The 27145-nt window shown below is 42.3% G+C and overlaps 1 protein-coding gene across 1 annotated transcript in view; it reads left to right on the top strand.

Annotated features, from left to right (window-relative positions):
- Window positions 1-27145, top strand: part of CUNH9orf3 (chromosome unknown C9orf3 homolog) — a 306444-nt gene that overhangs the window by 6731 nt on the left and 272568 nt on the right. Inside the window, exons 2-3 of the mRNA XM_008050889.1 lie at window positions 12055-12208; window positions 18369-18614. Of these exons, the coding sequence (XP_008049080.1) occupies window positions 12055-12208; window positions 18369-18614 (400 nt within the window). The remainder of the gene's footprint in view (window positions 1-12054; window positions 12209-18368; window positions 18615-27145) is intronic.

Here is a 27145-nt window from a genome sequence, read left to right as displayed (position 1 = left end):
GCAGCCCATGGCTGGGGTTTATTAGAGGACAACCGAGAAACAGTACTAATAAAGCTCATTGCGAAAATCAAAATGGCTGTTCCGAAGATGGAATAATGTCTGCAAATGTATCTGCTCTCCTTAGAGAAAAAGGGGATGTGGATACAAGATAATACTGTTTCCCTTCTGAGTCATGTTTTTGTGATTGGTAGATTGGTCTCATAGGACCTCTGTTGTGTACACTGCCCTTTGAAACCATGAACTATCCTTGAAAACATGAGCAACAAAACCCGATCCAGCAAGTCACAGTTTCCATCACAGTGACACATCGGCCTGATTAGCACATTTGCCAGGCATCAGCTAATTTCCCCAAAGAAGCAAGGCACCTGGGAGCAGATAAGAGAGACAGAAATGACAGCAACCCTTGGGCAGAGTATGGAAATCAGAAGACAGACTTCTGAGTCCTTGCTTCACGAGGAAATCATTCCTCTTAACTGTTTTTAAAAAGAAGGCTAATGGTTTGGACTGTAGGGTGACGGCCATCATAAGAATTTTATTAGTTGTGAGTAGTTGTTTTTCTTTTTTTAAGAAGGCTAAGTCAAGGCCATGGATTTAGATTAACTTGCTGGACTCCTTTATTATTCACCTTCCATAGCATAATGCCATTTGGGCAGACAAAGATGTTATCTTGTGTGTTATTGTCAGCCTGTATTCTACACCAAAATGTAGCTAAACTATTGAGCACAGAGAGCCAATGCCCCATGCAATACCTTTTATATAATAAAGGCTCAATATTTATTTGTTGAATAAATGTGTTTTTTGTCATCAGATGGAAGTAATATGTTCATGGAAGAAACATTTAAAACCACTACTGATAGTAACAAAACTGACTTTAGGGTCATTTCTTTTAAATGATTAAATGACTGCTGATTAGTTTTATACTTTTTCTCCAGCTTCAGTAATTTTTAAAAGAAAAAAAATTGGTTTAGTAGATTATTGTTTCCCTCTAGTAATTTATTTTGTTTTGCTTAGTTTTGTTTTATTTTTACAGAGTCTATATTAGCATATTCCTGTTTCCTAGAAAAATAAAAACTCTGCTTCTGTTTTTTTGTGGGAAGCCTCAAGTAAATGAACACAATTGCCTAATTTAAGCTCCTTCCAAATGAAGGCGAAAAAAGCATATGAACAAGCAAAAGGTGTTAAAAACTGCATGTGCCCGTGCACTGGATCTGATTTCATTTTTCTGTGCAAAAGTAAGACTGTAGACATTACTTCATTCTGGGCAAAATACTGCACTCGGCCTGCCCAATAGACCAGCTCTCTGACATTCTCTTTCTCTTGACTTTGTGTGGGAAATTCCAGGAAAAAGCCAAGATTTGAAAGTCCAGACCCTCCTGTGTGCAATTGAAAGCCAACTTTTCTTCCCTCTTGATGGCTCAAAATGAGCAGTACTATTTTGACTGCTCCCACAGTATGCAACCAGGAATTACGTATAAGGAAATGGTAAATTAAAAGGCATTTAGGAATGGTTATGATTAAGTGTTTTTCCCACAAAGAAAGAATGCAAAGTAGAAAAAGCTCCTTGTTTCTAGAACTGAGAAAACTTTATTCTGAGCTATCACACATACATTCATGTGTTTTTGAGGGGTAGGAATACAGGGTAAATGTGTTCCTCTTTTCCCATTAGAAAGGTGCCGGTGAGCCAGTACTTTCTACATCTTTGTCAGTTAATTCTGTTGTTCTGTGATTTGTTGTTGACAAGTTCTTGCTTACCCTCCCAGCACTACATTTACCATACACGACATATGTGGAAGTCATCTTGGTTTCTTTTGGACAGTGGTGATTCCGGCAAGTGCGTGTATATACCAGTTCTTGTTGCTTCAGATTTTTGTCTTGGGCTTAACATTCATGAATGTTCCCACGTGAGTAAAGAACGACGGTTACCTGTGGCCATCTGGAGCTGTATGATTTGGTATCTAGTTAAGAGATCCATCTTGTACTGAAGCTTAAGGGTAACTAGGTCATCTGCATCATAGGAAAGAGTGGCCAGTGAGACTTGGATTATTAAGTCTGGTGAAATGTATTCCTTTACGGAGTCCACTAGCCACGAAGAAAAAATCTCAAAAATCTGTAGAGGTGCTGTGTTCAGTAGGTGGCGCTCTTCTACCTAGTTCGCAAGAATGATCTTGAAGGTCATTCTCTCCTGGGTCTCCTGTGCCAGAGGCGGTACCATGTTGCAGGGAAGGAAACCCGAAGCCTTGCCGGGTGGCATCAGTGCTTGCGAAGCGGTGGCTTGACCTGGCACATCGCCCTGGTGAGGCAGTGCTGGAGCCTACCAGCCTAGGGCGTCTTACTGTCGCCTTTGTTCTGGTGCCAGTTACAATCCTTGAGCAACAGCAGAGAAGAGCTAACGAAAGACAGTCACGCTATGGCTATTCATGGGGGTGGCACTAGCTCGGAAAACCAAAATGAGTAAACTCATCGTCTAAAAAGTAGTGACAGAAAGAAAGCTGGGTTTGCTGCAAGCTTCAAGCACTGGAGAAGGCCAAGAGGGGAAGAGGCCAAAATGGGGGACTTTTCCCTCCTCTTCATGTGTATATTAGGCTCACTGTTCACATGTATGAGTACCATATTTTAAAAATGTGTAATGCATACATTATGAATATTGTGTCTACATACACTTATAAGCACACATATTCCTACATGTACATATGCCTATACATGATGTGAAGCATCTTCAGTTTGTGATACAAAGGTGTTCCAAAACAATCTTAACATATAGAATAGTTGGGCAGAAAGCTTTGAAGCAAGAAACTGTAACTAGAGATAGAAACAGTTTTGAGGTAGGGAAGAAGCAGGGGCAACCAGAGAACTGAGGAAAGAAATATGATAGGTTAAATAAAGGCATTTATCAGTTGGATGTTTCTGAGTGCTTCATGCTATTTGACCTATGGTGGGAGGTTGAAAAGGTAAAATGGATGCTTTTAATAGGAAGAATTTAAGTGCCTATTTTATTCTTCATTGAAAACGATAACTCTTTAAATACGAGAAGTTCTATGGGATGCTTAACTTTGCAAAGAAAAAAAATCGGCCTTTGCCTTGCAGAAGCAGAGTGGTTGTAGCTGTGCCTTTAATTTTATAGAGTAGGTTTATCCAAGACACTCCTGATAACTGGACATTTTCCCATACATTTTGTGTTTAATTTCTATTAGTAGGCATGACTGATGTGTAAAAATGACTACAGTGTCTTACTTTTTTTCTCTTAAAGTGTTTTTCTTTTACAAAAAATAGTTTTCTCAAATAGCAAAGTTTTTCATAGATTTAGGATAAAAAATTCGCTCTCTCCTCATGAGCTGACTGTGCTATCATGTTCTTCCTTTTTCCCTCGTCACTGGTAATTATTCTTCTCCAGTGGATGATAGACTCTTTAAAACTATTCATGGGTCAGTGTTTAGAAGAGTCAATGAAACAAATAATTTAGGAAATTGTTTTCGCACTCTCTAGTTGTGATACTTATTTCCAAAACTAATTTTAAACTGCTTCTTGTGATTTGAAAATTGACCCATTTAAAATCCTCTTATACCTGCAAAAAATACAAACATCTTTAAGAAAAATTTCAGTCCTGTTTTGGAGGTGAAAGTGTTTATTTAGATCTTGTAGCAGCTGTTACTGTGATGATGAGAACCGTGCCTCATAAGATACATCTGTCTTACTCGTGAGACAATTGAAGTATAAGAGATCTCTCTCCACAAATATGGTCCAATGTGAGAATGGGTAGGAGCTTTGAGGAGCTTGGTTCTCTTTCTGAGGAGGTCAGAAGCCCGGCTTTACAGAATCTGTCCAGAAGGGAGGGTGAGCTGGGTGCCTGCTCACCCCTGCACAGTCAGGGCGCACCGTTTCCTCCGGGTCCCTTCCTAGCGCCCCCCTCTCTGTTAGTCTTGCTAATGAATCCCGGCCTGGCTGTGAAATCATTCCAGTGGTGTGATGGGCTTCTGGCCTCTGCAGAGGAAAAATTCTGGCCTGATTCAAGTACAGCGTGTTCTCTTTGTTTTGCAGCTGGTGTGGTGGCGGAGTCTAGTGCAAGTAGGTTGAATCAAAAGGAAACGAAGGCATTCACTGTCTGTTTCATGGAGGATGGCTCATTTAAAGTAAACACCATTTAAATAGTCTCCAAATGGCCCCTTCTGTATGAAGTCATACAGGATGCCCCCTTTAGGCTGTCATTCTCTTTTAAATGGATCGCTTTGTGTGAACTGTGCTTTAATGCCATTCAACCTTAAAGCCCATATGTGGCCTCCTCAGGTCACGGGGTTCGCTCTACATGTGGCTGCCATACCTTCAACATTCTTTGCCTCGGCCTTCCTTTCGAAAGTCAGCCCGAGCAACGGGGGGATAGGGGTGGCTGCTGTAGAGACGAGAGCTTGCAGATGATGACGAGAACTATCACCACAGTGACGCCGTTTCCTGACCACTTACTATGTGCCAATTACCTTGCCTAGAGATTGCTGTATACATTATCTAAGTTAATCTTCACAAAATCCTATGAGGCAGATAGTATGATTATTCTCTTGTTATACACGAGGAAACTGATGCATAGAGAGATTAAGTCATGTGTCCAAACTGGTAAATGTGGGACAAGGACTTGAACCCCAGCTGTCAGATTCCAAAGCTAGGAATCAATCAATGAACATACCCAAAAGAGAGAAACCCTCAAGCTGGGCACGGTGGCTCAGCCTGTAATCCCGCGCTTTGGGAGGCTGAGGTGAGTGGATTGCCTGAGCCCGCTGGTTCGAGACCTGCCTGGGCAACTTGGTGAGACCTCATCTCTACAATAAAATAAAAAAAATTAGCCGGGCGTGGTAGCGCGCGCCTGTAGTTCCAGCTACTTGGAAGTCTGAGGCGGAAGGATCGCCGGAGCCCAGCAGGTCGAGGCTGCGGTGGCTGGGAGCGGCCACTACACTCGTCTGGGCTACAGAGTGAGACTCCAACTCAAAAAACAAAAACAAAGTAAGAAATAAATCCTCATTGGTTCTTTTTTCAAGGTAGGCTTATTCCAAACAATAGACAATCCAGGAATGATTCTGTTTGCCTGGGGAATGCATGCTTTGCTTGCTGAGGCAGTATTTCCACCTTGTGATTTGCATTTTTTGCAGCCTGATTGGAAGGTGAGCTCAATTGTTTCCTGTGGCAGTGGGCAATCTTCATACAGGATTGGAGTAATCCATGAACAGACAACTCAAAAGAGAGTTTTCTACCAAACAAGGGTACTTATTAATGTCCTCTTGGTAATGAAGAATAAAAATTTTCTCCCAAGTGCTGGAAGCATTCCACGATCTCAGTGCTGACTCCAGCATTGACCCAGGATCAAGGCAAGAATCCCAGAGCCAGACACTAGCGAGAAGCTTCTGAGAGGAGTTCAACCAGGGTCTTTGGGAATTGGGCTCCTGGCTGGTTCCTGTTTGGCCCAGCCAATTGATCTGCCCCTATTTGACTGTCTCTTGGGAATCAATAAATTTTTTTTGCTTTTAAAAACTAGAAGTATGAAGCAGTTTATTCCGCGTGAGCTTCACAAAGTAGGGGAACTTAGGAATTTAAGAAAATAAAAAATCTCGCAGGCTGCATAGGAGGAAATCATCTTGAGCATTTAGATTATGAATTTGTAATACATTTCCCCCCAAAATCATTTTCTTTCCATCATTTAGCTTCAGAGAAGGAAAGAATGGCAGTTCTAAAATATTTGTGTTGGACTCAACTCAGTTTCTGTTATTATTACTATTGGTATCTCACGCAAAGTGCAGGTCATTCAAGGTTTCAGACTTTTTTATCATTCATTTCTATTTTTCTCTCCTGCTACTTCCCTATGTGGCTTCTGGTGCTCTCCCCACACCACCTTGAGGGTACAGACATTCTGAGAGAGGTGCTGGGACACGATGTGATTGGGCGCTCTGTAGATTCTTGGTGACCTTGTGCAGGGATCTAACAAATGCCTGGCATTCCGTTAGCAGTGCTTTCAGTTCCTGCTGAAGTGGTTAGAAGTGGTTAGAAGTGGTTTCAGTTCCTGCTATTTCCACAAGTTGCATCTTGCCCACGGACTCAATGGATGGTTCAAGAACCAGACAGGCAGCAAAAAATCAGGTCAAAACTTCAGTGCGGAACCTAGGGGAAAAGTGTGCTGTGCATAGTGTTTCATTCTTAAAAGCATTTCTTTTTTTTTTTTTTTGAGTTGGAGTCTCACTCTGTCACCCAGACTGGAGTGCAGGGGCACGTCCCCGGCCACCGCAGCCTCGACCTGCTGGGCTCCTGCGATCCTTCCACCTCAGCCTTCCGAATAACTGGAACTACAGGCGCGCGTTACCATACCTGGCTAATTTTTTCATTTATTGTAGAGATGAGGTCTCGCCAAGTTGCCCAGGCGGGTCTCGAACCCGTTTGCTCAGGCAATCCACTCACCTCAACCTCCCAAAGCGCGGGATTACAGGCTGAACCACTGTGCCCAGCTTAAAAGCATTTCTTAATAGGGTAGTGCCTACTCCTTGTCTCTAGATCACCTCTTCCTTTTGAGTTATATTTTGTTATTTTAATAGTAACTCAGAACCAAAAATGTTGTTCTTTTTCAGTTAAGGTTACCTTTTAGTTAATGGAGTAGTTGAAGTGTTTTCTCTTTTTTTCGAGTTGGAGTCTCACTCTGCCGCCCAGACTGGAGTGCAGTGGCCGCTCCCGGCTACCGCAGCCTCGACCTGCTGGGCTCCGGCGATCCTTCCGCCTCAGCCTTCCGAGTAGCCTGAATTACTGGCATGCGCTACCACACCCAGCTGATTTTTTGATTTATTGTAGAGATGTGGTCTCGTTGCCTAGGTGGGTCTCGAACCTGCGGGCTCAGGCAATCCACTCACCTCGGCCTCCCAAAGGCATGGAATTACAGGCTGAGCCACCGAGCCCGGCTGAAGTGTTTTCTATTAAAAATACAAATAATTTTGTTGGGATTCTTAGGCTCCCGTCCCCAAGAAGAGTCTTCTGTATCTCTTTCCCCTCGTTTTTCCTGCTTCATAGGTAACCACTTTCATCTTTTCTAGATGATGACTTGATATTGACTTACATGTCTCTCAGTAAGGTACCTGATTGCTCAGGGCTGGTCTTCCTATTATGGCAGCTAAGGATTTACCTGTCTTTCCTTTTTTTCCAACTCCATCATACACAGACCCCCCCCTTCCTAAAATTCCATCTTTTCAGTGTAATTAATATCATAACATTGATTAGATCAGCATTCCTCATTTGTATCAATATATTTATGTTTGTTATTAAAAGCTGAGCCTTGTAGTTATTTCTGTATAATATGTTGGTTTTTCTTGGAGTAATAATTGTCTTAATCTTTGTTTTTTTCCATTTGCGTGGCTTTCTATGTATTTCCCAACCCCAGACGCTTTGAACGTTGTTTAAATCACCTTTCGAGATGCTCAGATACATCAGGTTTTCTCTCAGTTCCATCTATGCAGCAGGCTCTCCTGGCCTCTCCTGACGCGTGCACACCTGACTCCTGGGACCCCTTCTCCATCATTCCACAGGTTCCCTGTGCTTCTCTCTGTGTGGGCTCATCTGTCTTCCTCTTTCTTGTCTTACTACCTCTTTTTGAAGCATATGTTACATACTGTAGTAACTTCCAGAGAATATGGTGGGAGGTGAATTCTTTGAGACTCTGCGTATCTGAACATGTTCTTCTTATTGCATGTGAATTTTTCTTTCTCTTTCTGAATCTTGTAGGATCCTGTCTTTGTTTCCATTCATCTAAATTTCCTAATGATGTCTCTTGCTGTAGGTTGCCTTGAATCCAGTGTTCTGGGTATTTTGTGTCCTTTCTGTCTGGAAACTAATGCCCTCTCCAGTTTCTGGCAGTTTTCCTGAATTTTCTAGCTGGTGATTTTCTTCCATCTATTTATTATCTCTGTTGTCATCTATTGCTTGGATATTGGACCTCCTGAACTGCACTATTTTCTTTCATCTTTTCGTCTTTTTTTTTTTTTTTTTCTCTATTTTCTGGGAAATGTCCTCAGCTTTGTATTTCCTCCCATCTCTTTTATTGAGTTTTCTTTTTTTTTTTTTCTGTAATGTTTAAACATTTTTGTTCTTTGCTTATGAGTGCTTTTTTAAAAATACTATCCCATATTATTTCAGGGATACAATAAATTCTAATTCTCAGTGTTTGCATGTTTGGTATTTTTCAGGTTTTCTCACTGCATCGTCACTGTCCTCCAGGTTGCTTGTTTCTGCTTATTTTCGTCTCAAGGTTTTGCATTAAATAAAGGCTTTCTAAGGATGCTTGGAGGTTTGTCTGCAAGCATTTAGGAGCAGGGGATAAAAATACTGATTGGAAGCTGTGAGTGCATAGCTTGTCAACCATGAGCTTTGTCGTAGGCTAATCACAGGAAACCTCTAATGTCAGTATCTTTAGGTGTTAGGGTACTCCTGCCTGGAGGGTGCACGCCTGGCTGCCAGCCGCTAGGAGCCAAACAAGGGAAGATGGCTGGTGGCCTCGTCATCCTACATGCACACGTTCCTCTAATCCCATTCATTTGCCGTCACCTGTGCCATTCCATCCCTCATTCCCCAGCCCTGAGGCCCTCTCTTCTACTCTCTCTGGAAAATAAACCTCCAGGTATTTGTTGGGATGTGTGAGGGATGGGCAGATGGCTCAGGTGTGCAGCAGAGGGAACCCATCTGTGGTTCTGACCACCTCTCGGATGTTCAGCCAGACCCGCTGACTTTAGCACTTTCTCTAGCCCTGTGCCTTTTGGGGTTTCTAGGGGCCAAAATAAGGTGGGTCTTATCTTTCCCCACTGCCGACTTAGGACTCAGGTCTGCTGTGTCATTTGCCACTCTTCCATCTGTACTCTAGCTTCCAGTGTTGTGTTGTTATTGCCTCCTGTCTTATTCCGCCTGTTGTTGTTGGTATATGTCTTAAAATATTTTTTTTTTACTGTCCTTTAATGGGGTTTTGAGAAGAAGTAAAGGTGGCCTCATGCATTCAAACTTCCATTTTTACCTGAAAGCCTAACCGTTGCTGCTTATTTACTGAACCCCCAAGGAGCTAAATTTTTCAAAAGGAAAATCTAATGGTCCATGGTAAGAGTACAGGGACAGTCCAAAATGTACTTCAGAAAAAGAATGACAGACAGACCTTTGATTAAGAAAATTTGGTTATTTGGGATTTTTCTTCTTAACCAGGGATTTTCAGAACCAGGATCTCACCCACAACTTCTTCACTCTTCTTCCATCTCCACCCTCCCTCCCACCTGCTCCAGGCTCATTGTCTTGTCCAGAACAAACTGAAATTTTTCATGGAGCTGTCACGGGAAGCATCAGATTGCAGAGAATAAGAGCGTTATGGGGAGGTAGAAAAATGAGGGAGCTCAGCATGGTATAGCCTGTCATGTCTGATCCATGTCATGCCTTTGTCAAGACTTCTGTGGCTGTCCCTATACTCTTCTTACTGGCTTGGGATCAGAGCAGTGATACTCTGTAAACCCAGTAGAAGCTATCACTGGATTGGCTCCAGCATGACTGGATTTGCTTGTCTCTTTCAAGAGGAGCAGGCCTTCGACTTCTTAGCCACAAAGAGAAGGATCTCAAGAGTGACCATTCTGGTTCCAAAACCAGGGTGAAACTTACAAGCAAGCATGAGAGAATTGCTGCCTATGTGATGAGTTTCCAGCAGCTCCGAAGATGCCCTTAAGTATTCTTCCTTCAAATATCTCTTTTGATGGCCTCCAAACTTGGATTTTACCAGAAATCATAATTATTTTTTCCTTAAGTCCTACCTTTCTGAGTTCAGAATTAGTTGAGAGATAAATAAAGGAGTCATGCATATGGAGACCAAAATCTTACCTCTAATATTGACTGTGACTGGTAAAGCACTTTGATTTTGTTATTTTATTTTATTTTTTTTGAGTTGGAGTTTCACTCCATCACCTAGGCTGGAGTGCAGTGGCATGCTCACGGTCACCCCAGCGTCGACCTGCAGGGCTCCGGCGATCTTTCCGCCTCAGTCTTCCAAGTAACCGGAACTACAGGTACGTGCTACCGCGCCCAGCTAATTTTTGATTTTATTGTAGAGATGAGGTCTCACCAAGTTGCCTGGGTTGGTCTTGAACCTGTGGACTCAGGCAATCCACTCACCTCAGCCTCCCAAAGTGCTGAGATTACAGGCTGAGCCACCGAGCCCGGCCTTGTTATTATTATTATTTTTTTTGAGTTGAAGTCTCACTCTGTCGCCCAGGCTGGAGTATAGTGGCATGCTCATGGCCACTGCAGCCTCAACCTGCTGGGCTCAGGTGATACTTCCACCTCAGCATTCCAAGTTGCTGGAACTATAAGCACGTGCCACCATGCCCGGCCAATTCTTTTTTTTAATTTATTTATTGTAGAGATGAGGTCTCACCAAGTTGCCCAGGCTGGTCTCGAACCCATGAGCTCAGGCATTCCTCTCACCTCAGCCTCCCCAAAGTGCTGGGATTATAGGCGTGAGCCACCACACCTGGCCAGATTTTGTTATTATTATTTTATTTCATTTTATTTTTTAGAGATGAGGTCTTGCTGTGTTGCCCAGGCTGGCCTTGAGTTCTTGGGCTCAAGCAATTGTCCTGCCTCAGACTCCCAATTAGCTGGGACTCCAGCCATGCATTACCATGCTCGTCATGGCAAAGCAATTCAAATATGTCATGTTAGGTCATGTGGCCAGTGTAGGCATGTTAGTATTTTCACCCTGAATTTTATAAATTATCAAATTGACACTTACCATTGACTAAATTGGACAACTACAGGCCACTCCATGGATGTTTAGCCCCCAAAACATAAAGCAAGAAAGACAACCATAGCTCCTACAAAGGAGTTTGTAAGGGTACTGAAAGAGATATGCTACTCTATTGGTAGTTCCCCACCATGGGAACATGAGGAGTGGAGAAACATGTTCCATAATATAAGGTGACATCAAGTCCCCTTAAGATATACCATCAAGGCCGCAGACAACAGACACTCTTGCTGTTGTCCTGCTCATTGTGTCCTTCACAATGTATCTTTCCTTTAATAAATTGACCTTTCTTAATTAGAAAAAAAAGACATACCATCAATTTATAGAAGATGCTCAGAAAAAAATACTATATTAATACTATATTAAGTAAGGTTGTATGACACACTCAGATTTCAGAAACGTTAAAATTGTTTTTCTGTCTTAGAAACAAGGGAAATATAGTGTTACAGGCTATGAACCGTTCTTTCCTTTGATAAAAGCCTTCTCTAAAGTTTGGACTAAGTGGTGAGTACACCCTTACCACTCTAACCCTAAGCCCAGCCATGTTACAGACTAGTTGGGATGAATCTTAAATTCAGATGGAAAAAAAGAAAATATATATATAACAAATGAGTTGGGAGCCCTTGGCTCCATCAACTCCCTGTGCCTGGCTTTCATCTACTTAAGGAGGAGTGGAAGACCAGCCAAACAGGTAAAAGGCATGGCGGTAAGACCTGAACTAATTAGTTTCAGAGTTGGGACTAAAACCCAGGTTTCTCCCTTTCCTAGTCTCGTATTTTCTACTATGCACATTTTAGATGGACTTGAGTTGAATTTAGACAAGATAGTTTCATTATAGCATGGAAGTGATCATTGCTTTGTTCAGTTGATATTAATTCAACAGATACCAATTAGCATCTGTTTTTATATTAAATATCTAGACAGTAAGGATGAATAAGACACGTTCTTGTCTCTAGACGCATACAACCTGTGTACTTCTGTGTTTACAGCTGTGAGTACCTCAACCACCATCCTTTATTTATAGCCTCACTTGAAGACCTTCAAACTGATCGCTGGGAGAGACCCAGACCTCCTTGGCTGCCTTGAAACCTTCTTTTGTGCTTTCTCTGAGGCCTGAAATAATCCCCTTTTAGTTGATGTGGGCAACCTCCAAGAGTTGGTTCTTAACAGCTTATCACACAAGCTCCTCTTCAAGTGCCTCAAGGGAAGAAATACAGAGTAAGGTCTAGAACCATCTATTGGCCTCATTATGGTTTTTCTCTTCCTGTTTATAGGGTGCTCAAGTTGGCATTACTATGTAACTATGCCCATGCCAGCCTCCACCTTCACAATTGCAGTGGGATGCTGGAAAGAAATGAAACTGGAGACATGCTCATCAAGTGATTTGGTAACAGAGAGACCCTTCCCACGTTCCGAGGTTGACTTCAGGTTTGTGTTTGGGAACTTGCTGGGGGAGAGGGGAATACTTGGGGGAGTAGTATGATGCATTGCTTCCAAGCACTGGGAATGTGAGTCAGCGCTGCTGAGAAACTAAACCAAACTAGGACTTGTCAAAGCAGGAAAAGCTCTGGAAGGAAAGAGAGTTGAGAGGCAGAGATGCAGGCATATTATTTATGCAGAAAGAGAAAATAAAATAAGTATGTATGGAATCCTTAGATGCAACATTTTCTTTCCTCCTATACCTGAAAACTTTGTTTTGTAGTGCTTATGTGGTCAAAAACATAATAAAAGAAGTTGCTTGTTGGATGGATCACATTTGTATAACACTCTGCTGTTTTGGTTACAGTGACAGCTGTTAGCCGGGCATTGTAGGGATGGCCTCCCTCAGTGGGCTATGGCTTCTTTAGGAGCACAGGACACAAGGACTCTATCACAGGGCCAAAGGATTAAGGAAAACCTTCTGGGTCTGAGAATTTTTTTTTTAAGCAGGATTTATTGAGAGGACAGAAAAGCTCCCATCACAGGAGGGGACTCGAAGGGGTTGCCCTGGGTGGGAATTTTTAACATTCAGTAGTGATTTCTTGTTTGTTAAGTATGAGCCAGATAAAATAGTTTGGGGTTTTTAAAACCTCAGAACAAGTCATTGGCTATTCATCTGCAGCCTCTCTAGATGTTCAGCTGTTTCTGGTTTTGAGAGCCAAAAGAGAGAGAAGGGTAATGCACAGAAGAAGGCCAGAAGTGTGCATCGTGCTTCATTATTTGGGCTTTTATACCCAGCTCAGTTGAATCAATTCTCCTGTTTACGTTAGGACGTTCTGGTGGAGAAAGCCTAGAGTAATGGTACAGGTAGTTAGTTTATCCTTGAAAGCCAGCTAAGATATATTCCTAATGCTGATTCCTTATGTGTTGGTTTTGCTTTGCTGCTTTTACTCTTACCACAGTGACTGTGGAAATTAGTGTCTTTCAGAGATGAAATCATGCACTCTCTCTTCGGACAGGCGCATCTTATTGTCTGCATTTTGCTTTTTTGGGAAGAGGTATTTTCCTCTTCTTGTTCAATAACTCACCTATTTTGGACTCTCTGACCTATATAAAACATCCTAGATTACTTATTAGATTTTACTTATGTATTAGAAGGGACTTGTGGGCAGAAGTGACATATACTGCTTTCATGTGGGGACATTTAATTGTGTGTGAGACCCTCTAGCACCCTCTTCTCCTTCTCCTTCCCTGGGATCACAGAGGAGTCTTCATTTTGCAATTTTTTTTTGAGTGAGAAGTGAACTATTGTGTGTTAAGCTCCTGAAGCACTAGTGTTGTTTGCTTCTACAGCATATCCTAGTCTATCCTAAATTGATGCAGAAGCTATTGGTTGTTTGAAGTCAGGGAAAGTCTTGATCTAAGTATCATCTCATTCAGTCCTGATAGGATAAGTCTGTAAAATAGGTTGTTTAGACTATTGTTTCAATTCTATAAAGATACTGATGCTCAGACAGCAACTTGTTCACATTCATATGCATACTGAGTAACAATACCTGGATTCACTTCCAGGCCTGACCCCCTAGAGAGGTGACTCAGAATCTTCCCTGGAGACCTTAAGAGGCTCTATGTAACATCTGTGCCTCACCTGGAGTGTGATCCATGGTCCCATCTAGAGAGTCACTGCCATGATGGAGCTACTGTTATTGACTGGAATGTGTCATGTTGGAAGAGAAAACAGAAGTTGAGAGCAATGCCTATGAGCTTGAAGGTGCCATCTTTACTGGTTGGATATGGCTATTTGGGCAAAACCACACTGTCCTCATCTGGAGAATGAAGACTGTTCAGGGCTCCTCAAATCCTTCATGGTGAAGAGGTACTCTGCTCTTTATTGCCTAAAGCATCAGGGCTAATTGGTTGTTAGAGAAGCTGTGCAGTTGAAAAAGGTGTAGATTGGGCAGGCGAGGGAAGGCAACGCCACAGATGTGTTATTTTGCTCTTCTCCTCGCCGTATCCCCAAGAGGCGCCAGGCAGGGCAGTGGCGGCAGCCACTTCCAATGTGCTCTCTCTTTCCTGCCTAGAAGTAACTGGCTTCTCTATTTTCTTGTATCCATTATTCCGAAAGGAGGAGGATAGAGCCAAATCAAATGGGGATGTCTAAAATTCTTGTTGAGGTTTAGGGAAAAGGGTAAATACGGCTCCTCTCTTGTCCTTCTAAATTCATAACCGGTCAAGGAACAGAGAGAGGGCTCAAAATAAGGATTTTGTTATTGACAGAAGAGGGACTGCTTAAGTGCATGGTCTCCAAGGGCTCTCTAATACTCTGTTTCCAAATGAGACGAATTTGCCCACCCAGTTAGTGACCCAGCTGGACTGCTGCTGGCGTCCCTACTCCGAGGCACAGCCTGCCTAACACATGGCTGAGAGCAGGTCCAAAAGTACCCCCTCTGTGGGCAAGGAGATCAGAAAGAGAAAGCCCAGAGTGGCCAAGCCAGTCAGGTGAGATGGGAAGAGAGGTTGAGGATGCCACCCCAGGGAAGTACACCTTTTCATGGAAGCCTGAAGCTGGAGGAATGGAGTTCCTTCCTCATTCCCTCCTTATCTGATAGGCTGTGATTAAGTTTTCCCTTCATTTATCAATGTGCTTGTCCATCAAGAATGTACTGCTGATAAAATAATAGCTTACATTTGCTTAACCCTGCCCGGCTGCATGCTTCATGTGTGCTGTCTTGAGTTGTCAGAAAGTGGCTTTGTGTTTTCATCCATTAAAACTCTGACTCCACGCAAAGTTTGCCAGCAAAGGTGCTCTGAAGTGCCAATCGCATTGGTGTTTTCTGTTATGTTCACATCTGGTCCCTTTTGCCCTCTCCCGCCCTCTTTCTACTTCAAACCTTCCTGAGATCACCAGTCCAATTCATGTAAATCTAACTTTTACAGGGGCCTTATATACCACAGGTTTTCATTTGCCTAAAGTGTTCATCTGGGTTCCAGAAACTTAGCCAAAATGTTGGTCACTGAACATTTGATCACTGTTCATGTGGGCTAAATTATAGGAAGAACATCCCCTCTTCCAGCTCCAGTGTCACACAAGCCCCGGCCCACTCTGGGTGAGCATTTTAGTAAACACATTAATTATAAGGCACTTAGAGAAACTGTCAAAAGTTTATCAGTTTTATTCAGTTGCAGTATAGCCTTCTCCAGCTGCAGGAGCTTTGTATTATGTTCACGTAACCTCTCGAGGCCTCTGTTGGGGCCATACAGTTTAAGCACAGCATGGAAACTTGGATAAAGTCCAGAGGAACTCAGCAAAAATGATTAAAGGCATGGAAAACGGGCACTACAGAGAAGAAAAGGCATTGAAGTTGTTCATTCTAAAGAGGAGTCTTGGTGGGGGAACAGGTCTTCTTCAGAGCTGTAAAGTATCTGAAAAGTTGCCTCAGAAGGAAGACAAACATCTTGGAGTTGATGCTCGATTTATGAAAGACGATTCTCGACTTTGTAAAGGTACACGATTCCCTTACCTTTACAAGGCTGTTATATGAAGAGGGGCTCCTTTGGCGAGTGACCACAGACTCATAGGGCCGGAAAAAACCTTAGAAACCCTGGAGGTTTTTTTGTTTATTCATTTTCAAGTAGAGTGTGCTTAATATACAGCAAAATGTACAGATCTTGAGTGTTCAGCTTGGTAAGTCTGTGATGCTTGTATGTGCGTTCCCTAAACCAGATGGAGAACATTCCGTCGCCCCAGTAGGCTCTCTCATACCTTTTCCGATCAATTTCTTCCCTCCGCCAGCAGTCACTTCTGTGAGCCCTTGCTAGAGGTGAGGAAAAAGAGGTCCCAGATCCTGAGTTGCTTGCCTTGAGTCATGGTTGGTCTGAGAATAGCCACTGAAGCCCAGGTTTCCCAGTCCCCACATGGGAACGACAAGTGGCTTCCCTGATGCCACTTCTATTTCCGTTTTTGTTGGGAGCTTTGCTGGTCTCGCTTGGCCGTAGCTTGATCGCCGGAAAGTCCTGCTTTTTCTCTCAGGCTTTGATTATAAAAATCAGTGCTAATTCTCACCACTGGAATCACCTTCATCTCCTGAGCTAGTGCCTGTTATGACCAGAGAGACTCTAACTCACATTTTTCCCTGAACAAATTGACTTTTTGGGTGTCTCTTTGACTGTCTCAATCTATTCTTTAACCTTTGGGGTTCTTGGCTGTAAGAAATAATCTTTCTGGTTGGGCATGGTGGCTCATGTCTGTGATATCAGCACTTTGGGAGGCTGAGGTGGGAGGATCGCTTGAGCCCAGGAATTGGAGACCCCATCTTAGGCAATAGAGCGAGACTTTGTCTCTACGAAAAAGTAAAAAACATAACTTGGTGTGGTGGTGCACGCCAGTGGTCCCAGCTACTCAGGTGATTGAGGTGGAAGGATCGCCAGAACCTAGGAGGTTGAGACTGGTGAGTGGAGAGCATGCCATTGCACTCTGGCATGGGCAACAAGAGTGAGACCTCAACTAAAAAAAAAGAAAAAAAATACCTGCATAATCAGTGTTTGTATGCGCAACCCTGAATTGTACTCCACATCTTTATAATAAAAAAAATTAAAAAAAAAGAAAAAAGTAATCTTTCTCAGTGGAGTGTTTCTAAAAAGGCCACTGGAATGCTTCTTTGCAAAATTGTGCTGTGGTAGATAGAATTTAAATGTCTGCCTCAACTTTGTCCAGAAGGTGCCTGCATGACTCTAGTTTCTCCATTATTTACATGCTCTGAAAGCTCTTCAGCAGAGAGTGGATGAGCTTAAACTACTATAGCACATCATATACTTGTGTAAATGCATTAGAAAAGGGAATCATGGTGGTTAATTTAGTAAATGGCCTTTTCACTTTGTGAAACCTTTCATTGAATTGATCCACCAGCACAGGACTTGCCATTAGGGCACCTTTACGCACTCTCTCCACAAAGCAAGTCTATCAATCCAGGGACATTGGCTAGAGTTCATTGTTGATAATTATATTCTTCCTGTCACCTTGTTCTGGGAGAAGTTTTTATGGGTCTCCATCTCTTTCCTTACCCGCAACTGTGACGAAATGCCATTGGTGCTGGCAGCGATGTTACATGCACCGTGCTGGCAGAGGGCAAGGCTTGTGCATGCAGCCATGTGCATCTCCTGAGCACTGGCCTTGAGTGGGTGAAAGGCACTGCATACATCTGGAGAGGAATTCTTGTTACAGTCTGCCCATACTGGGATATGCCAACATTTTAAGAGTTTCCAGTATCCACTGTGAATCAAATAAGCACCTATAGTTAGAATTATAATTTAAAATTAGAGGGGTTTTCCATTGTGTTTGAATAAAGGATATGTTAACAGGTGAAAAAATAGAGTTCCCTTTGATGTAGGTTTCTTTGGGTAGATAAGTTCTCTTGAGGCCTATGAGTCAGGTTCTGGGAATTCTCTTTCAGCTCCACCTTTGACGGAATAACTGGCAGTGGTTACATAGAGCAGTCGGGGCTCCGATCTGTTTCCTTAAAAGGATGACTCTGTTAAATTTGTATTGCAAGTAGATTGGGAAAATATTGTATCAAAAGTACTGTATTCCTTAACAACAACTTTTGATGGGCTTTGTAAAGAACACCTAGATTACTTTTCAGGAAAATGGTGTGTTCTTTGGGAAAGTTTGAACCTGTAACTGTCATTTGGTTCATGGTAATACTTCAGTCCAAGTCTTTCATTCTAGGAAATTCCAGAATGGGATATTTAATTTGGATGCACTGTTCCTTCCATTCTGAGTTATGAATTGTTCCTGATTTGGAGAAAATTTTTTCTGTCGTGGTACTTGAAAACATAATATGGAAGGCAGGAATTGTTTTTATTTTGGTGAGAACTTCTATTGTTTTGAGCCCTAGGGATTTTTTTCCTTCAGTTTATTCTAGAACAAGATGTTACTACTTTCCCTTAGTTTAGATTGAAGCTACTCCATTGATTCAAGCACATCAATAAGTGTTTTGACCTGTAAATTTTCAATGCGGCATAGAACCAGGTAAGCCAAGATTTCAAATGGACAGTCTGTACTACTATCTCCCAAAAGTTGTCCACATCTGCAGAGTGCCTCATTTCTACTGCAAGAATAGTAACATGGTTTTCTATTAGGCTCACCCATTTATTTTGTGTTGTTCCCCAGGTATGTTGGTGCTTGCGGTCACATGGAATACCCCTGCCGCTTCCAGAATGCTTCTGCCACTACCCAAAAGATCATTCCTCATCGGGTCTTTGCCCCAGTGTGCTTTGAGGGTGCCTGTCAAGAGACCCTTCTGCGGTTGATCCCTCCTTGCCTCTCAGCTGCACATTCCATCCTGGGAACACACCCGTTTTCTCGGTTGGATGTACTCATCGTTCCTGCCAACTTTCCAAATCTCGGGATGGCCAGGTATATTGTTCCATTGTGGCACGTGGGGTTCATACTTTGGAAATTCTTTGACTTCTTTCTTACTTTCCTTGAGCTCTTTCAGAGCTGTCATTTGATTAAAATGGAAGGGCTGTGGTTACTCATGTTTGGATATCTCATTGCTGCCTTGAGGGACTATTTTCATGTGGACTCCACCATGCATGAGCCTTTGGGTGTCATGAGCTCAAAAAGCTTACATGGTTGCTGGGATTGAGAATACATTGTACCCCCAGAGTGAGGTCTGCTGGCTCATGGCTGACCAGGGGCTATTAGCTTGGGTGATGAAAACATAATGTGAATAAGCCCAAGGTCATAGCATCAGGCTTTGGGCACAGTAACACAACTTGGTCCCAAGGCCACAGGCTGCTCATCTAATCCTGACCAGCTGTCTCATCCATTCGCACCACTGGTCACAAGGACAACGACGTGAGATGTCCTGTGTCAGAGAGACTGTGGACGGATCAGTGTAAATCCATCCCACTGCTAGAAAAACAGCTCAAGCAGATGACTTACTGTGGGGATTGGGGATGGCACTTGTCTTGCTACTATTTTTTAATGTAATGAATGCATTATGCATTATTCTTATTGTGTCTTGGTTTGTTTCCTACAGAAAATCAAGACCTGCAAGTTGAACCTTTTCCTTGTATATTACTTACAGCTAAATTCATTCACTAATATCACTGTGCATTCAGTGATGGGTATCTGTGTTCCACTGAGAAAATACAGAGAATGTACTCAAGACTTTACTCGGTTATATTTCTGTTTAAAAATCTTAATCATTAACAGTGAATATGCTTGACTAAGGATGGGAAAAATAAGCTCATCAAAACATGTGACTTCAAGTTTTTCCCTATTAGTCAAGGAAATTCCTGCTGCCAATTAATTTCCATGCTTCTGAGCAGCTGTCATTTGTGGTGTTTTCCCTGAAAACTGCACACATTCTTAGTAAAACCCATGAGTAGAAAAGAACTGACCAGAACATTTGCTTTTGATCTTTACTACATACATATACTTTTTAAATAGCTGGCTGGCTCGCCTTAATCCTTGAGGAGGTCTGCGAAAGTCATTTAGACTGATTTTTATCCTATATTTATGAAGATAATGGGAATGTAGAAACTGGGATAATTATATATATTTGGTTATGTGCATCATATAATTGTCTTGGATGTCTATATATAGAATTTGTCTTAACAAGGGGGCTTCTTTGGTCCCTTTGAAGAGTCTGCTGGACTTAATTTAAGCAGAATTATTGGTAAAGAAAGGGTTGTTCATTAAATGTTTCTCATTTGTACACAGTTTTGAGGGGCCATATTTATTTGGGAGTTTTTAGCTCTTTATGAGCATTGCAGTTTTTTAGGGCATGTTTGCTAACAGTTCCAAGTTCTGGCCTGAGGGAACCAAAGGCAAAGAGTATTTTTCATACACAGGACCTTATTTTCTATAGCTCCTTCCTGACACCAGTCTGCCAAAACCAGAGTTTGTTGACCTGTAGGCCATTCTATAAAGCTTCTCTTTTCATGCCCAAGCAGGTAGGCTTGTGTTTGCTGCTTTTTGCGATATTTAAAGTGATTTAAATATGCTTAACTCTGTATTTTTAAAGTAATAAGGCTAAGTACCCTAAGGCCAAATGGTACTGGGCACAAATGTCAAAAACTGTGATGGTGATAACTTAGCAGCAACAAGACTGCTTTTATGCTTAAAAACAAGAGAATTGTACATTTAAAAACTTGGGGTTGGTTGTCAGACATCTTTTTTTTTTTTTCCTTTTTAGACTGTGGAAATAAAGTCTGTCCAGGTCTAGATGTTTTCCTGGACTTAGTTACCCTTCCCTGTATTTGAGCTGTATAAGGGGGATTGTGGTATCTCCCACTGTCAGTTGGGGTGAAGAAAGGGGAGTGCTCTGTTTTTCCGAACTGACTTAAATTGATTCCACTTGTTTGGCTTGACTCTATCGGGATCCCAACACCTTGAGCCACATGCGGCTGAGTGGGGTTTATGACTCAGCTGCTACTGGGGCCCTGCTGCTTTATTTATGGTCGAGGCTTTGCTTGAGGTTCCGCAAAGCTGGAACAAAACGACAGTCTTGTAAGTCAACTCTGTACCCTAAGCAGGAATAGAGAAGTCTCAAGGCTAGGAGGAGTCTTCCAAAGAAGACCCCCACACCGAAACTTGCCATTGTCCCATTAGTTATAAAACACTGAGAGATCAAAGGGTTTCTTGGCAAACCTAGATGGCTCTTTCCTGAGTCCATATTTTATAAACATGTATGCAAAATCAGGGCAACCCCTTCGGGTCCCCTCCCACTGTGGGAGCTTTTCTGTCCTCTCAATGAATCCTGCTTTTAAAAAAAATTAAAAATAAATTAAATACATAAACAAGCAAACAAACATATATGCAAAATTATAAATTCCATACCTCTGGACTTCTTCAGTGATTAGGTCTTAATTATGATGAGTGCCATTTTATACTATTTCAGTATTCTTTTTGGCAAATGATAAACATCTCCATGTGAACTGAAATGGGTGAATTATTATTAATCATGTTAAAGAGTTTCTTAAAATTTTGGGTAATATCCATAATGATTTCACTGCTTTAAATGTCACATTCATACTTTTTAGGAGTAACCCTAAAATTCTCCTCTGATTCTGTTGTTGAGCCTGCTTCTGGTATTTCAGTGAAGTGGGGAGAAAATGCATTTGTACAACTTGAATGTATGATTATGACAAATCAACTTACTAGAAAGTAAATAATAAACAGTATTTTAGAATTGGGGATGCTTTAGCAGTAACTATACCATTTATCAGTACCACACTTCATGATTTCTGTCACCTTTTTTTATAACAAGAACTGTTACTTATTGATCCCCTACCTCACCCACCGCTAATCCTTTTCTGAATTACTATTCCAGGGGAGAGATGCCTTCATGCTATTCTAATTCCGAGGAAAATCACTAGTTTGCCTTTAAGACAGTCTACTGACAGTTCCATTCTTACACTTTTCTTGTTTGGTACATGTGGGCTTTCTGTCTGTTGGCATAATTAATATCTTGCTATTTTCATTGTGTGCTCGTATGTTTTCAGTGTCACAGCGAAGGACTGACTGGTGAGCCCCATTTTCTCATCTTGAGAAATACATGAAGGGAGCACGTCGTCACACGTGCACTCTTTGTTGTAACAGCAGGAATGATCATGGATAATATTCTGGAACCAGATTTATGACAGTTGCTTAAAAATTAACACCCCAGTCTTACCTCTGTATGTGTTTATGATAAATGCTTTGCTTCACCATTTGTCTTTCAGCAGTTCACAATTACATGTCATGAAGCATAATTAGGCTGGCAGAATTGCCTTGCTGACATCCACACACGTTTTTCTTTTTTCTTTTCTTCTGTATTTGAATTTTGAGAATCTCCTGTAAATTATTTCAGAATAGTTTTCTGTCTACAGCACAGAATTAAAGAACATACGCTAGATAGCTCTGCTTCACAGCTCCACCACTCACATGGAGCTTCACCCCAGTTCCTCCAGGAAAACTGGGGGGAAATGGCAGCAGTGGGGTTAAGGATAGGCGACAAATTTTGCTTTGACCTTTATCCCACTGGTTCTATACCAGATTCTCTTGCTCCTGTGTTTATTGTTTGTTTGTTTATTCTTGCAGTACTTTTCTATCAAGCATGTGCTGTGTGCCAGGTAGGTAGGACTTAAGATGCTGAAACTATAAGGGTGAACAAGATTGATGAGGCTTCTGTCCTTATGAAATGGATATGCTAGTTGGGGAGAAAAATAGTGTATACAAAAGGCTGTGTGTGTGCTATGAAGAAAAAGAAAACCAAGTCGGTGACAGAGTGGGAGAATTGGTAGCATCGTTAAGGTGAGAGGGAAAGGCTTCTTCAAAGAGTGACATTTGGGATGCGACTGAAGCATGGGAAGGAGCCAGCCTTGTGGCCGTCTGGTGAAGGAGCCAGGCTTGTGACCGTCTGGTGGCAACGCAGCCCAGGCTGAGGAAGTTCCAGTCCGAAGGCCTCCAGGGGGAACCACTGACCTGGGTTGGAGGAGCAGAATGAGGACCAGTGTGGCTGCAGGGCAGTGAGCTGTTAGTATGACTTTCCTGGAGCCCCTCCTTAAAATCACTTTGGCACCAGGAGAGCCCACCGTGAGTGAAAGAGCCACTGAGAAATGGCAGAGATTGAATGAGATCATTCCAGGCAGTCACGGGTTGTGGGGCGAGAGCTACAAGAGAGGTCCGATCTTTTCTTGGTTTTCTTGGAACTGTAGGTGCCATACCATCTTGTGACCGGCTCCTTAGAACTCGACTGGCTTAGCGGTTGCTGCCCTTAAGCCACATTCCCCACTGTTGGAACTATCCGAGCACTGGGCACCCAGACTGGCAGCTCTTCCTTTGTAGAGAAGGGAGAGGTCTCAGGTCACCACGTTTCTTCCCCTAGTGGCTGCTCATTGATTCCTTGCAAGCTTTTTTGACGCCATAGGTCACAGGGAGGGAAGCTGTGTTTATATGTTTGTTAATCCTAGTCCTAAAGTGTTTTTTTAAGACTGAACCAAAGTAGGATTGATAAATAAAGAGCATGAAGAAGTAATTATTAATTACTTAAATATCTTCAACACGCTTTTCAGTAAAGAAAAACTGTAAAACTTCCCATTACAGACGGCTTGTTCTTAAAAGATTTGATTTTGCAATAAAAGACTTCTGAGTGCTTAGACTAGTTTCTGAGTATTGCATGCACAATTTTCTTAAGTACCTCAATTTGCAAATAAACGGTGTGCACATACATGCCCAAGGATGAACGTAACCAGCTTTTCCCTCCACCCCCCCTCCTGGGGTTAGATAGGGTGTTGTCTTGTTTATTCTTATCTCCCAGTCAATGCGTAATAGAATAAGCAAAACATAACATGCTGGTACAAAGGGCCTGTTGTTTTCAGCCTTCTAATTGTGCTCCTTTCTACTGGGGAAGGAAGCAGTCATAAATTTCTGTCATTATCTTAAGTGGCAAGGTTTCACAGCTTGGAGAATTTTTATCTGCTTGTTCTTTGTTAGCTTCTATTTGAATTTTTGATCCCCAAATCACAACCACCATACTTTTTAAAAAATCCTTCTTTAAATTTCAGGGGATGTGGCCCCCTGGTTTCAAGGCAGAATGCAACCATAGTGATTCTTTCCTGCAGGAACTAGATTTTGGGCCTTAAATTAGTGTGCCTTTCAATTCAATTGCTAACTTCTCTGTTTTCTCTGATAGACTGTATATTTTTGGTTTGTGTGTGGGGTTTGTTTCTTGTTATTTGTTTGTTTGTTTCTCAGATTCTAATAAATTCTCAATTTTCTTTCTGCATGAATTGCTTTAAAAAATGTTTTGAATGGGCATTTCCCCTGTTTTCCAGTATTACTCAGCTCTGCTGTTTCGAACAGGTGGGCATGAATGATAGAAAGCAGCTCATACCACCCTTTTTTTCCTGTAAAATTTTAATCCCTTGTTTACTGGCAGCCCTGCCGTTGCTGTAGAGATGAGCAAACAGAATGAGTCGTGAGTAATGAGGTACATGCAAGGTGATTTATGCCCCCTCAGATGCATTCCCTTTGTTGCTTCTTTTGTGTTCAATTTCTCCATTTCGTTTTTTGTTTTTCTTGAGAAAATTATTTGACTTTGTTTCCATCCTATGTTGTAGGGAGAAGATTATTTGGCTTTGAGAAAAATATTTGACTTTGTTTCCATCTTATGTTGTCGGGAGGGGCTTTCCTCTTCTAATGTGTTCTGGTTCATTCTCTCATATTATTTTTCCTGGAATAGAAACTGGTATTCATAAAGTGATATTCTTCTGGGACTTGGGAAGCTCTCAGCTGATTTAGTTAGGCTTGGCAATACTGGTTTGTATTAAGTGGGGTCGGTTGTGAGAATGTGTGTGTGTGTGTTCCATTTTTTTACAGATCAGATATAAGGGGATACATATTATGCCCAAGTCACTGAGAGCCAGGAAGTCAGAGAGATAAGTAAAATGGCCTCATCCCAGGATGGCTGTCAGAGAGCTTAAGTCTGAGGGTTCAAACTTAGGCAAGACTTGTCTATTACTAGGTCTATATATATTTGCTTCAAGGTCTCCCCATGGAAAGTGTAACTAAAAAGATAGGCATTCATTGTGGGCTGGTTTCAAGGCAGCCATAGAATCTGGGTACCAGGCAAATTCCTGGATCGCATGAGTATTTGGGGGCCAGGCTCTCTCTCTCTTCTGTTGGAGCAGCAGGCAGAGTGAACTCACAGCTTTGGGTTTAGCTAGAATCTTCTATTTGCCATCAAACAGCTGTGTTGCTTGTCAGATCCAGAAGTAGCATTTTATCATCATTATGCCATGATTCCTCACCCTCTGAAAGATTACGCTTAAGTGTTTGGTTTTCTTTGAACTGCTCTCTACACACATAGACTGACAGTCCTGCCTTCAGAGAACATTGCTGGAGCCATCCTTCAAGAGGAGTTGTCAGGCCTTTGAAAGGCCTTCCTGAAGCAATCATCCCTTTACCTACATTTGTAATCGTCTCCCTCTATTGATGTCATCGTAGGTTTCTAATCTGTTCCAGTCCTTGGGCCAGTCAGTGTTACCTTGCCATTTTTCCATTGCAAAGAAAAGACTATTTTCTCCTTGCCATTTGCTTCTCTACAGAAGCCTCATTCCTGAATAGAACATACACTCCCTGGGTGAAAAAGAACATGGGAGCTCAACACACAAAAGTGCCTAAATTGGGATATTCCCAATCCGACAGGCTCATTCTCCTTAGACCACTACACAGAGTGATCAAATACTACCAGCTTCTGGACTGCCTTACAGATGCATGTGGGCATAGAGCTATGTAAGTCTTTCTTTTAAGGGTAGACTTCTTTTGAGGAGAACAGCAACTCCGGAAATAGTCCTCAAGCAAGGCACAATATGTGAACAGCTCTGTCGAAGGGAACATTGCCAATATGCAGCTGGAACGAGGGACATCTGAGCCCCAGAGGCCTGTTTGCATAAATTGGTTGAGAAATTGCCTTGTCTCTTCACCTCACCCCTAAAATGTAAGTGGAAGCGTATCTCAGCTACCTTTTCTTTAAGAGATGTGTTAGCTTGATTATATTAAAAGGCCACAGGTGTGAGGAGACACGCCTTTAAATAATGGATTACTTTTATAAAAAATTGAGTACTATACGGGAGTTGAGGGCACAGTGCATCCTGATTTAACCCCGGAGTGGAGCTCAGAGTAGAACATGTTCTATTTCTTGGTTAACTAACCATGCTATTTATAGAGGTGACTCCTCAGAAAGTCTAGACATTGCTCCTGGAAGATAGAATACCAAATCTGTAGTCGCTGAACAAACCAAATCTGCCCTTCACCTTCCCAGTTTGCTTGCTAAAAATAACCACCTCCCCGCTTCACACCATAAAATGTAAATCTTGGAACTTCATTCTAAGAAAGTGTGAATGATCGTTGGGCTCCCCAGCCAAGACTTGGAACAGGCCAGGAAGAGGAGGGCTCTTGCTCTTAGGAGCTGGTAACCGCCTACCACTGAACCAAGCTCTTGGAAACTGGTTGGCAGATCCAAGTTTTTTGGTTGATCTCCTCTAAAAGGAAACTCTAACAACCTAAGGATGGTGCTTTTCTTTGGAAATGAGTCAGTTGCAGTTTCTGGCTGCTTTTTTTTGGTATCTGTGCAGTGTCTGAATATCCTATTGAAAGCTGGCAGTTGGAAAGGGATGGTTGGGCAAAGCCGAGAATTCATTTGAGAAACTCATGTCAATCAAGGGACAGGTGTGATGAATGCTGATGGGGTGACCATGAGGAAATAAGAGACCTGTAGCCTAAATCAGGATTTTCTAAACTGGGTTTCAAGGACGGCTAGTTTTGTGGAATGCTAATAATGTGGGAAAAGGAACTGTGGGTTAATTAGTTTAGGAAATGAATGGATTAAGCAAAGTTAAAAGGGATTCTTTACTGGAGGGCTTCTAAGAAAGCCTTTAATATCCTTATTATCCTGCTTTAATATCCTGGTGTATCTGTGCCTCTTGAAGACAGTGCCAGGGTATACAGCGATCTCCCAACTTTCATGCCCGGGGAGCCCATTTTATAGCGAGCGTTTCTGGGACCACTGTGCTTTCAAGAAAACCACCTCCTCAAAACACACTTTGAGAAATGATGCTATGCAGAAATATCTGGGAGTCCACCGTACAGCTGGATACGTAGTTCACCTTTCGCTGTCAGTGGTGGTGGGGGATCTGCTCGTGTCAGGGCCCGGCCAGGGCCTCTCTCTCTAGTGTGAGGAAGGAGGCGCAGGCTCTGCACTCTCAGAAGACTCCGTCTGGTGCCAGAGGCCGCCCCGCGCTTTTCTGAGGACAGCCTCTCTTGGAACAGTCACCCCACTCAGACGTCTACTTTATTTACTCGTAAGTCGTATACATTTAGTACAGTGTTAGTATGTTAGATACACTGTAAAACACACACACACCCATTAGCATAGTTCAAAAGATGAGAAAAAG

This window comes from Carlito syrichta, unplaced genomic scaffold (assembly GCF_000164805.1).
Source record: "Carlito syrichta isolate Samal-C Ts95f unplaced genomic scaffold, Tarsius_syrichta-2.0.1 Scaffold153948, whole genome shotgun sequence".
Classification (NCBI taxonomy): Eukaryota; Metazoa; Chordata; class Mammalia; order Primates; family Tarsiidae; genus Carlito; species Carlito syrichta.
This window is presented reverse-complemented; position numbering and strand designations above follow the sequence as displayed.